Here is a 13,935-nt window from a genome sequence, read left to right as displayed (position 1 = left end):
TGTCAGACCACAAATATGACAACTTAGTGTTGCCAGGTGTGCTCCTCATAAGACTGTCGTTCCTATCTTTGATTGTGTGATTGCAGATGATTTACAAAACCAGCAAAGGTTATCTGCCACATACAGTGCACTTCAGTTTCTGTTTATATTTCTCTGACATATTTTTGTCCTGCTTTCTTAAAGAAAAAAAGTTGGATATATATATATATATATACATTCTCACATAGTTTGTAAAAGAAAACCAAAAGAGTGATAAATATATTAGTGATGGGACGATTCCAAAATTTTTCCTGATTCTGATACAGTTACCAATTCCGATTTTTTTAAAATCACTAAATATTTATTTACAGAGTTGTTTTTCTTTAGTTTACTGTGAAAATCTATGATATATATTTCTATGTACATAAAAATATACTTTTGTGGTTGATCTATACATTTTAATTTTGTTTGTAGCTTAAAACCAATACACATTTACCATTTTATCTTTAGTAGCAACAATGAAAAATTAAGTTTTAAACAAAAACAAACCAAATGAATCGTTTTTTGGTATTGGAAAGTAATAACAATTTTCTCCGATACCGATACCTTAAATAGTTTAGAGTTTCTTGATTCCCAATTTTGATTCTACATTTTACAATCTATACACCCATTAGAACCCAGGAATATGTTGTTTTTTCAGTTTACGAGGTGGAATACAATGTTTTTCCGAACCCTGGCTACATTATTTTACCGGCCTCACCGTGTTATTGATAATGTTATTTGATTATATACATGTGTATTATATACTGTACTGTATTTTGTTACTAATTCTTAATATGTACTGTTTAAAATTTTGCTTAGGCCCAGCCATACAGCGATTTCACCTCACGATTCCAACCCCAGAACAGATTAATGTCGTATCGTGGGGTACTACTGTACTTTTTCCCTATAAGTTTGTGTTAATTTCTCCTTAAAGTCTTTTTCTCAGAATTTCCGATGGAATATTATCCTGGATTTGATTGGTTCTCTGCCACAATCTTCCTGATTTATAACGGAAACAAAGACAAAGCATGGAGACTGTTGTCCAAACTGTCATGCTTGCCTATCTCCACTTTCATCTGGCCGGCATGTCTTCCATCTTTGGTGAGTTAGGAATTGTTGAATCCACACTTAGACCAGGACGGAAGAAGGGGGGGGGGGTGAAAAATTTTTTTAAAAAAGTGACCGGAAAGAGATTAAAAAATTTTATTTTATTTTAAAAAACAAACAGGTTTTGCGTTTCTGAATTTTTGAGATGTGGATTCGTTATTTGTATTATTTGGATTTTTCAGACTACTGTTCTCATCTGTAACCTCCGATTTTCTTCAATTGTATCTTGTCGAACTTGGGAATCTTCCTGTCAAACTCTTACTTAGCACCTGTATTCAGTTATGTATTCAGTTATGTATTCAGTTATGTATTCGGTTATGTATTCGGTTATGTATTCAGTTATGTATTCGGTTATGTATTCAGTTATGTATTCAGTTATGTATTCAATTATGTATTCGGTTATGTATTCGGTTATGTATTCAGTTATGTATTCGGTTATGTATTCAGTTATGTATTCGGTTATGTATTCAGTTATGTATTCGGTTATGTATTCGGTTATGTATTCGGTTATGTATTCAGTTATGTATTCAGTTATGTATTCAGTTATGTATTCGGTTATGTATTCGGTTATGTATTCAGTTATGTATTCGGTTATGTATTCAGTTATGTATTCAGTTATGTATTCAGTTATGTATTCAGTTATGTATTCGGTTATGTATTCAGTTATGTATTCGGTTATGTATTCGGTTATGTATTCGGTTATGTATTCAGTTATGTATTCGGTTATGTATTCGGTTATGTATTCAGTTATGTATTCAGTTATGTATTCAGTTATGTATTCGGTTATGTATTCAGTTATGTATTCAGTTATGTATTCAGTTATGGCTGACAGTACAAAAGCATGAAGTAAATAAAAGGTTCCGTTTGAAATTTCATGCAGATTCCTGAGTTTGACAGAAAGATTCCCAAGTTTGACAGAAAGATTCCTGAGTTTAACAAAAAAATTCTAAAGTTCGACAGAAAGATTCCCGAGTTTGACGGAATGATTCTTGAGTATGACAGAAAGCTTCTATCTTTACATCATCAGCGCTCTGATCCCCATCTGGCATCAGTTGAAATGAATGGCTCTCGTCTTGGGAAGGTTCCATGTTTTGACAAGCTTCTGGGCTTGACCTTTACTCCTGATCTTAAATGGAACACATACATCAAATCCGTTGCCAAGATCGCTTGAAAAATGCTGGGATCCTTCTATCGATCCAGTAGATACCTCACTGCCAATGCAATTCTCTATCTATATAAGAGCTAGGTACGTCCAAGGATGGAGTATTAGTGCCACATCTTGGCAGGAGTTGCTAGAAAGAACTTATCCTGCCTTGACAGAGTTCAAAATAGAATTCGTAGGCTAGTGGGGGATGTCCTTTTTTCTTTCCTGCAACCTGCAAGAAGAGACGTTGCAAGCCTGTCTCTGCTTTATCATTGTTTTCATATCAAGTGCTCGCCTGAGCTCCAATCTATAGTCCCCCTTCGCCAAACTTTCACGAGAAACACTTGTCTAGCTACAACCACTATCAACAATTTCCCCCATGCTTTATCTGTGCCTAAACCTAAACATAGATTCCATGAACAAATCTTCTATCTTAGAACTGCACACCTGTGGAACTCTCTTCTGTTTACCTGCTTTTCAGCTGACTACAATATGGTCGTCTTCAAGTCCAATGTAAACAAGTTCTCGATGAGCCGTTCCACTTTACCAAATTTCCACTACCAGCGATTATTACGATATTGTCCCATTGACTACAGTAGTACATTCTTTAACTCTTATCCTCGAGTGACCTCTGGGCCTTGATAAGTGGTGACTCCTTTGTAAAAAGAAAAAAAAAAGACGACACTCATTTGACCTTTATCCTCGAGTGGCCCTTGGGCTTTTATAAGTATATTATTATTCATGGTATAAAAAAAAGCAAAAAAAAAAAAAAATGAATCCTTAAATTCAAGGGAAATAACTTTGTTCGACTTTGAATCATGAATTATCTCCCTTTCATCGTTCATTGTTTTTAAGCCGTTTTTGTTTGAAAAAAAATGGGTATTTTTTTTTTTTTTAAATAGGAGAGGGAAACGACCATGTGATAATCAACAGGTGTGTGGGGTGGGGGTTCTGCTAATAAAATCTTCGTTTATGTTTAGTTTTAGCCACAGATAGAGAGTAAGGGAAATTGTTGATAGTTGTTTTAGAATGACGAGTATCCGTTGCGAGTGTCTTGCAGGAATGCAATGCAATGCACTAATGCAGGGGGGGCTATTATCACATGTCTCTCATCTCTCGTATTTCTCTCCAGATATGGGATAAATAGTATTAATACTTGTGGGGATATTTTCTTAGTGTTTATAACGGATTATTATAATCTTCTAATTTATAGTTTGTTTCGCTAACTTTGTTCATAAACAGAAGTAGGTGTGTCAGAAACTTCGTGAAAAATGTTGAATAATTCGACCTCCTGTCTTTCCAAGCTTATTACTACTCGAAAAATGTAATTCAAACCATAATTTGTTTTTCAATTAAAGAAGTAAGGACCAAGGTTTCATTAAAAAAAAAAAAAAAAAAAAAAAAAAAAAAACGTGATTAAAAAAAAAAAGGTTTTAAACTTCGGACTTTACAGGTAAATTTCTAAAAAAAACACTTCTTTTTTTGTTTTAAATTTGAATATATTATTTATTGATCTTTTATCTTCAGTTTGTGATATATAAAACGTTGGTGAGTAAATTAATGATTTACTTTTTAATAGACATTTCAAAATGTGTGGGGGGCTGGGGGGTGAATTTAAAAAAGAACGTTTGTCTAAAATATTATATTCGGTTTATTGGAAGAGCATAAAATTTCACATTGACCCTGAAAATATTGTAAAAATAGAATTAATAGAAAAACTTTGCTAGATTTTTAAAGTTTAAAAATTGAAAAATACTGAGCTCGTAAAATTCAATTAATTTCATTACTGTTTTTTTTTTTAAATAAAAAAAAATATTTCTATTACTTTTTAAACAACCTTAATAGTTTATTTTGGAAGTAAAATCCATAAAGAAAATAAACAACCCACTTTTAAAAGAGAAATTACGAGTTTTTTATATTTTATTTGCAGTTTCGTGTTAGGAGTGTCAAAAATTCCTACAAAAATTCTGATACACCTAAAACAGAAGTAACACGAGTGAATAAGAGAGGGTGAAAGTTATACAAAGCTTGAGATAAGTGATTTGATGAATAAAATTACGGCTAATTTTAAATATAAACATTTTTCTAAAACATAACGCAATCGCAAAATCAAGGAATATTTTAACATGTATTTTGTGTGAATAACAGGTAAAACAAGCATTGATTTCCTCAGATTTATAGTAATAAAAATATAATAAGATAATAAGATAATAATAATAATAATAATAATAAGATAATAATAAGATGATAATAATAATGATAATAATAATAATAAATAATAATAAGATAATAATGATAATAATAATAAATAATAAGATAATAATGATAATAATAATAATAATAATAAGATAATCATGATAATAATAATAATAATAATAAGATAATCATGATAATAATAATAATAATAATAAGATAATCATGATAATAATAATAATAATAATAATAATAATAATAATAATAATAAGATAATCATAATAATAATAATAATAAGATAATCATAATAATAATAATAATAAGATAATCATAATAATAATAATAATAAGATAATCATAATAATAATAATATTAATAATGTATATTTATTTTACAACTAAAACAATACTCATCATAGGACGGGTAAAATTACTTATCTTGCAGACAGTTGTAGTACAAATTTTGGGAACTTTATGCCTATTTTATTTCTAGTTGTAAATATCATTATTTATTACTTACTAGATATTACTAGATATTACTATGGAAAAAAATATGCTTATTCAATTATCTTTCACTTTTTATTTATACCAATCCTTTTATTTTTCAAAATGTTGGCCATCTTACCTTTTATTTCTTTCCACAATTCTTGACAGCACCTGTTTCGTAGCACAGAAGTATAATTATTTCAATTTTTTAATCTATTCTTCCCTCACACATCAGAAGAATAGGAACTCATTAACTTAAAAAAAAGAAAAAAGGGAATACGGGCATGATTACAAAATCTGAAAATCAGAAGCGAAGTTACAATTGTGTTTTCTTTTAGTTATACCATCTTTGAATTCCAATGTATAGTTACCAATGCCATACTAATATATTACTATACTGCAGTCATGTTGTTATAATTAACATAAAAAAATATTTTATATAATACTTTATTAATTTACTAACAGACGGCCCGGTATTGCCCAGTCGTAAAATATGCATCAATATATTTTAATTCATATAGAAACTGAGACGCGCATGCAAGTATTATGTTCTTTCTAAACAGTTCACTTCCTGTAAGTAAAAAGAAAAAAAAAAATATTCGAGCTGAGATCGAGACCAAAAACTAAAGACAATGAGTCAAGTACGATAACCATTAGGCCAGTCTTTAAAAAATATTTTCAACCCTACTTATTTTTTACATAATTAATCTGTGAACCATTCATGCATCTGTATTCATGAAAAAGTTAGCAAACAGATAAAAATCTGACGACCCCCACGTATTAGTTTTTCAATTTGGACCCCTTAGCAGCCGTTTTTTTTCTGGATGAAGACTGATTAAAAAGTTTTCCACATATCTGATTATCCTATATACCAACTTTGAAGTCTGTAGATCAAAACTTCATTGAGTATATAGGTTGAGAAGTGTCATCTCTCTCACACACACATTCCCACTTTTATAGATATATAGATTACTAGCATGAATGCCCGGTGTTGCCCGGGTATTTGGAGGTGTAGGTTGAGCAAAAAATAAAAAAGTGGTCAATTTTTAAAACTTTGACCCCTATTATGACCCCTTAAAATTTGTTTTGGGCTCAAATCAAGTTATTAAGTTAGATCCATGTCCAAGGAACCTATATCTAAAATTTCAAGTGTTTAGACCCAAAATTGTCGGAGGAGTTTGGTAGAGTTCTCAAAGGTCAAATCGTTGAACTTTGTACCCCTTAATCGCCAAATTTCCGGACGAAAACCGATCACATCGATTTTCCCAAATCTCAGGTTTTTCTGGATGAAGACTGATTAAAAAGTTTTCCACATATCTGATTATCCTATATACCAACTTTGAAGTCTGTAGATCAAAACTTCATTGAGTATATAGGTTGAGAAGTGTCATCTCACACACACATATACACATTCCCACTTTTATAGATATATAGATTATTTATAAATGATTTATATTTATTGTCTTAGATAATATTGATAATAGTCCAATTTCAAATGTATGTATTTAGGTTTATTTTATAAGAAACTAATTTAAAATTTTTATTGTAAATTTAACAACTTTTGCACAACAGAAAGTGGGAGTCAAAAAAAGAAACAGTTTCATTTAACCAATTGATCCATTCTTGGAATGTTTTGCTTTTTCACAATAATCAAATCTTTTTTTTTTTTTTTTTCCTATTTTAAAGATTTCTCATTTACCGAAACAAAAATTGATCACTACTCCATTGCTTTACTCAACGACAGCCTACCTGGTGGACTTACTTCTGCAAATAGAACTACCCCTTGTAGCTTCGGCTTTTAGGATGTCTGGATTCTCTGCAGCACAGGTTGGTAAAGCAGATTACTATTGTATAATGAGGCAGTCGCCCCCCCCCCCGCCCCTCCACAATTGCAAAGATTCTTCATATTATTTGGATTCTTTGAACTGCTGTTCTCATCTTCAGTTTTATTTTCATAGTTTTCTTCACTCTGACATTCTTGGGAATCAGCACAGAATTCTGGACGTAATTCTTTATTTAATCCATGAAAGCAGCATGCTCTCGTTCCGTCAATCGTGACTGGGTAAAAGTCCTAAGTAATTCATCATTGTGTTTTAAGTGTTGCACACCTTCAACCCTTTTTTTTTTTCCAATTTTCGCTCCAAACAAGTGCCACTTTGAAGTAGGGGGCTACTGTCGGGCACATAAGTTGCAGGGATATTATGAAGGGAAAGGCGCATAAGATGTCTGTTCACATTACACTTGAACTTCTGCATGTCAGTACAGTTGGGAAAGCAGAATACCGGAAGGGAAGTTCCAAAGTCTAGCAGTTCTGGGGAAGAAACTATTGGAGTAGAAGGATTTCTTACACCTAGGGATCTCTACTGTGTAGGGATGAGATTTAGCTGCTTGTCGAGGGGGCACAAGTGCTTGTAGTTCATCAGAGCATTCACCATTTAAATACTTGTAGAACAGGCAGAGAGATGCAACATTTCGTCGATGGGACAGAGCCTGAAACTTAGATGACAGTTCAGGACCCATCAGGTTGGCGACTCTTTTGAACCCTGTCCAGGAGTGAGAGACTAGTAGCAGATGCACTAGCCCAAATATGACAACAGTACTCCGAGACACAGGATACTTTCAGGCATAAGTAACTTTCTAGCACGGTAGAGACAACCCACCTTTGCAGCAGCCTTGGCAACGCTCAATGTATCTGTTCCAATTCATGTTCCTTGTGAACGTTAGGCCGAGGAGTTTAAAGGAAGTACTTTCAGGTAATGTGTTTTTAGCCATTGCTATTGGTGGTTGAGAAGGTTTCTTGTAATTATTGAAGGAAACAAGCTTAGTCTTGGCAACATTGAATGTGACCATCCATTTTTGTCTCCATTCCACTACAGATATGAGGTCATCCTCTAGTGTTTCTGCCATTTCCTTAGATATGTGTTTAATTAATTTCTCCTTGTGCCTGTTATTAACCTCCAAACTGAATTTCACCAAATACTTTTATCCACTATGCCATGGCTCCTTGTGGAACATTTCTGAAGTCGATAACATACATCTGAAATAACACTCAAGATGAGAACAGTAGTCTGAAGAATCCAAATAATGCCAGGATTCTGTTCATTATAACTTCTACAATCGATAAAAGTGAACTGTCCACTCTTCATTTGGCCATTGTGCGCGACCAAATCTAAGAAAATAACATCACAGCCAGAAGAGATCATTTCTGCTTCCTTTCTCTTTCTGATGCATTTTCCCTGCAGTAGACATATCTTGACTGTCAGAAGATACACCCCTTTTCCATCCCCAAGCATGAGGAGAGGTAGGGATACTTAAACAGCCACCATTCACTTCTATTTTCTGGCAATGTAAATAAACCTGTGAACTATAAAAATAAAGATGTTTCTGATAGACTTTTATTTCACGTCAAACTGTTTGCTCTGAAAATATGCCATCAGATTATATTTTTAGTTAGACGTTATGACCAAGAAAGGAGATAGACTCACTTAGTCTTAAGAACTCTCGTGTCCTGCAACGCACGAGTCAAATTCACAGCAGTTTCTTCCTGTTGCAATCAAATTTTTCTCAATTCTCTATTTTCAGTTCATTTTTTGTCTCCCTCTCCCTCTTCTCCTTCTTTTTCTATCAAGGGTTCATGTTAGCACTTGTTTGGAGCCAATCTTAAGGTCTGTCCAAACCAATCCAGATGACCATTTGCAGATTATTCAGGATACCACCTGTTGGTTACTGTAATCTGTGATTTCTTGATTGATAATTCATTCATTCCATTTGATCCCTTGAAACTATCCAAGGCACTTGAAATGAAACGTGTCTAATTTCTTCGACTGATTTCAAGATGCAAACTTTCACTTCCATTAAACAGTGTGAATAAGATGTTGTGTTTAGATCTGAAGGTAAATTTTTGGTTTCTCCAGACCTTGCAGAGCTGATTAAATGCTGCGGAGTTCTTACCTGTTCTGCATGGCAACTCATACCTGGTAGGATTGTATCATGACAACGATACAAGGGGGAGGGCTAGCATAGTACGTGGATTGTATTGAAGCAGTACTCACCCTAGGTGGGTTGAATCAGCTTCTTCTAAAGAAGAAAGTTTCCTGGGAATATCAAATTCAACAAGTGTCCGTCAGTCAACTATGAGAGAGGGAAGTAAAAAAGACGAATCCTATGTGGATGTCTTGTGTTCAAATTATGATTTTCTTTTTTTTTTATTTTTGTATTTGAATGTATTTTACATCCAAAAAGTCTCTGAAGAAAAGAGAAAGAGATTCCTCTAGAAACTTCCAGTATTTTTTTCATGGTATCTATTATTAATGGAGATTGGGTATCTGTCTGCCTGTAGTCAATACTATTACTTCCACATCTGAAGCCGAAACTATACTATTACTATCATGTAATACTCAATTCAGTTTACTATTTCAAATAGATATATTATTTTTCAGTGTCCAGTTCGGGCGGGGATGGGGTAGTGTATCTGTTCTGTTGTCATAATACCATCTTCATAGGCATTATCTCTTCCCTTTTTTTTTTTTTTTTCAGGGGAGGGGGTAGCAAGGTCATGATACCATCCTCTCAGACATTACTTCCTCACTAGGGGAGCTAATGTCTAATATATATATATATATATATATATATATATATATATGCATTTTATTAAAAAATAAAACGCATATCTGCTCTACAACGGTATTGAGCACTTTCTTCAGTTTTTATTAATTACCATTTCCACTATATATATATATATTTTCAGAATATGAGAGATTATAAAATTATTTCCAGTAAAACAATGTCGCAGCTCACAATAGCCATGACAGCCAACAAACCAGAAGTCGAAGACTCGAGTTTCATACTCATTTGGGTTCATCAGTTAGACATAACCGAACTCGGAATTTAAAACCCGAGCCTTTGGCATGCAAGGTGAATATCCTGCTACATAAGTAAATGTGACGCACACAAGAAAGTCTATTAACTAACACAGATCAAGTAAACTGCGACGAAATCCAACCATGGAATTTGTGGTCTGCAATGTTTGACCGTGGAAAATATATATATATAGAGAGAGAGAGGACTACTAACCCTAAAGTTGTCATTTACCCTAACCGGAATATGCAAGCAAGTGAAAAACACTTGTGAATTTGGTATTCCCATGAAATAATTACAAGAAACCCTCTCTACTACCTATAGCAATGGCCAACGACTCTTTATCTGAGAGTACATCTTTCAAACTCCTTAGCCTAACGTTCACAGAAAACATGAGTTGGAACAATTACATTGAAGGCATTGCCAGGGCCACTGCAAAAAAGGTGGGCTCTCTCTACCATGCTAGAAAACTACTAACACCCGAAAGTATCCTGTACCTCTATAAGGCCACCATTCGCCCATGAATGGAGTATTGCTGTCACATCTGGGCTGGTGCATCTGCTACTAGTCTCTCGCTCCTTGACAAGGTTCAAAAGAGAGTCGTAAACCTGATAGGCCCTGAACTGGCATCTAAGCTTCAGCCTCTGTCCCATCGACGAAATGTTGCATCCCTCTGCCTGTTCTACAAGTATTTTAGTGATGAATACTCTGACGAACTGCAAGCACTTGTGCCCCCACGACGTGAGCACCCTCGACAAACCCGACTGGCTGCTAAATCCCACCCCTACACTGTAGAGATCCCTAGATGTAAAAGATCTTTTTACTCCAATAGTTTCTTCCCCAGAACCGCTAGACTCTGGAATTCCATTCCAGGTCCCTGCTTCCCCAACAGTACTGACGTGCAGAAGTTCAAGTGTAACGTGAATCGACATCTTGCTGCCCAAATCCCTACATAGTACCCCAGTAGTTGTTGCCCCTGATAGTAGCCCCCTACACCAAAGTGGCAATTTGTCTTGTTTGGGGTAAAAATGTAATAAAAAAAAATTAAAAAAAAAAAAAAAAATTTTTTTTCTCCTTTGGAGGAAGCCAGTTCAGCTTACATAAAGTGAGTCCTGCTTTGATAAAACATGGGAGTGCTAGTGTAGTATATGTTATCATAATACAATCCTCCCAGGTATTACCTCCAACTTTTGGGTATCTATTGTAGTATATGTTCACTTATCATATATACAAGCGAAAAACGTTTGGTAAAACTTGTTGAGAGCGTTCTGTTTTGGAGTTGTTTGGAAAATGGAACGGAAATTAAAATTTTGTTCCGTTTTATTTTTTTCTTGCACATGCGCCAATACAATCAAAAGTAATCGATAAAATAAAATTCAACAATCTAAAAAAAAAGAAAATTAAATTTTATTAACAAAAAATGACAAAGTCAGTTTTTGTTAAAATCTTTGATATTTTTTTTACATTGATTCCAACTCACCATTCGTATTCGAAATGTCGACTTTTATAGGTTTAGGCTAACAACGAAAAACAGCTGTCGGAAGAAACGCCTACAACCTCCTCATATTAAGAACGGTTTAAGGAATACACATCCCCCCCCCAACTCCACCATGTTAAGAATGGTTTTCGGAATAGACACTCCCAAACTCCCCATGTTAAGAACGGCTTTCAGAATAACCACCCCCAACCTTGTTGGCATACCCAAAAACCTTTAAAAGTTGACATTTCGAATGTGAACGGTAAATTTTTGATTTTGTTGGTGCACGCATAATTTAAAAAAGAAAGATTAAAATGGAATAAAATTTAAATTTCCATTTTCAAAACAACCTGAAAACAGATGCTCTCGACAAGTTTTACCAAATATTCTTCTGTTGTTCATTTATTATTAATTATTCGATGCGTTTGATTCTAAAGTTTTTTTTGGATCAAATGAAGTGATAAAATTATCAACCAAGAAGTCAGAGATTGCACTAACCAGCAGGCAGGATCAGACATACTCTAAGATTGACCCTAGTCAATCAAATGCTCCAATTGACCACTTATGGAAAAAAATAAACTAGAAACAGACAATCGAGAGAGATTTGATTGCAACAAGAAGAAACTCGAGAGATGCTGTGGATCTGGCTTCAGATTGAAAATGATGGTATTGTACTCTAACTCATGCGTTGCAAGCCGCAAGAATTCGTTAAGTTTAATAAGTTCTGTCTAATATTTTTGCTTGAATAAATAATCACGTGTCATTTTTCTTATCTTTTTCAGATTTGTCAGCAATGGCTGCTGCAGGCGTTTTGGAACTATTTGGACTGGCCCGATATCGTGCACTACATCTGCGTATGCTGCGTGCTTGGCCTCGACTACCAAGTGTATGTTTGCATGGCCATATTGCGTTACCTTCACACGGACATTGCTCTGCACACTCAACAACACGATCTGAACATTTTCCTCAAGGTAAAACGGACAATTTTCAAATCTATAGTGAAAGCACTAGAGTGTGAAACAAAAAATATTTAGTTGCCAAAACGTTTGTTATTTTGTTAGTGTCAGTTTTTTCGACACTAACAATTTTTGAATAGATCGGTTTATGTTCTAATTCTATTTGGTGTAGCGAATATGATAAATCGTACTTGAGGTAAGTTTTGTGATTCAATCAGTTTCTTATGATTGAACAAGCAATGAAAATCCTTGTTTGATAAAAAGATGTTGAGTTTAAATATGATGCAGCATCATATTTCAAATTAGCATGTTTCAATATTTGATGAGAATTAATTTTTGGCCAAAAAGTTTGTTCATATTTTTAATGCCATCTTTCTTTTATATTCCTATTCTTCAAATCCCATAATTAGTAGCGAGTATGATAAATTTTGCTTGAGTCAAGTTTTGTGAGTCACTCACAGTTTGTGGGGCATTTTTTTTTTTTACTTTCTTATGATTGGATGAGCAAGGAGTCAGTTTGTGGGGCATTTTTTTTATTATTATTATTTTCTTATGATGTGATGAGCAAGGAGTCACAGTTTGTGGGGCATTCTTTTTTTTTTTTTTTACTTTTTGACGATTGGATGAGCAACGAGTCACAGTTTGTGGGGCATTTTTTTTTTACTTTCTTATGATTGGATGAGCAAGGAGTCACAGTTTGGGGGGCATTTTTTTTATTTTTTTATTTTCCTATGATTGGATGAGCAAGGAGTCACAGTTTGTGGGGCATTTTTTTTATTTTTTTATTTTCTTATGATTGGATGAGCAAGGAGTCACAGTTTGTGGGGCATTTTTTTTATTTTTTTATTTTCTTATGATTGGATGAGCAAGGAGTCACAGTTTGTGGGGCATTTTTTTTTTTATTTTCTTATGATTGGATGAGCAAGGAGTCACAGTTTGGGGGGCATTTTTTTTTATTTTTTCTTTTCTTATGATTGGATGAGCAAGGAGTCACAGTTTGTGGGGCAGTTTTTTTTTTTTTTTTTACTTTCTTATGATTGGATGAGCAATGAAAATCCTTGTTTGATAAAAAGATATTGAGTTTAAGTATGATGCAGCGTCGTATTTCAGTCAACTTGTTATCAGTGTGTAATAAGTCTCCAAGCAGACAAATTCTTGCATTTTTGCTTTTATCAAAAAAGTCTCTGAAGAAAAGAGAAAGGTACTTTTTCATGGTATCTATTAATAATGGAGATTGGGTATCTGTCTGTAGTCAATACTATTACTTTCACATCTGAAGCCGAAACTATACTATTACTACTCAATTCAGTTTACTATTTTGAATCACATCCAAGATGAGAACAGTAGTCCGAATAATCAAAATAATGTGAATTATACAATCCTTTTCTCCAAAAATTCAGAAACGATGGAAAACTTTGTAAACTCACTATAACTTTATCTCCCTTCAAATTGTTTATCGACAGAGATGAGTGTTCCATTTTCTTTTGGATTTCAGGAAGAGGCTCTGAATGGCTTTCATGTTGGGGAACATCTGGCTTACATGAAAGAATTGCAGAAAAACTACAGAGACATCATCCTGCCTGAAATGCAAGCCATAACCTGAAGAAGAAACAAACTGATTGATTTTAATGAAATGACGAATGTATATTCACAAATAAATATTTTTTCAAATATTTTGTTTGAAAAATTAAGAGAA

The 13,935-nt window shown here is 33.8% G+C and overlaps 1 protein-coding gene across 4 annotated transcripts in view; it reads left to right on the top strand.

Annotated features, from left to right (window-relative positions):
• Positions 1-13,935, top strand: part of LOC145243622 (protein broad-minded-like) — a 403,332-nt gene extending 389,397 nt beyond the window's left edge. For all 4 annotated transcript variants that reach the window (XM_080106643.1, XM_080106646.1, XM_080106644.1 and 1 more), the window contains 4 exons: positions 968-1,122; positions 6,636-6,776; positions 12,066-12,254; positions 13,735-13,935. In XM_080106643.1, the coding sequence (XP_079962769.1) occupies positions 968-1,122; positions 6,636-6,776; positions 12,066-12,254; positions 13,735-13,842 (593 nt within the window). In that variant the 3' untranslated portion in view covers positions 13,843-13,935. The remainder of the gene's footprint in view (positions 1-967; positions 1,123-6,635; positions 6,777-12,065; positions 12,255-13,734) is intronic.

Source organism: Euprymna scolopes, chromosome 22 (assembly GCF_053919585.1).
Source record: "Euprymna scolopes isolate OS-2025 chromosome 22, ASM5391958v1, whole genome shotgun sequence".
NCBI classification, from domain to species: Eukaryota; Metazoa; Mollusca; class Cephalopoda; order Sepiida; family Sepiolidae; genus Euprymna; species Euprymna scolopes.
The sequence above is the reverse complement of the archived record's forward strand: the minus strand, read 5'-3'. Positions and strand labels throughout refer to the sequence as shown.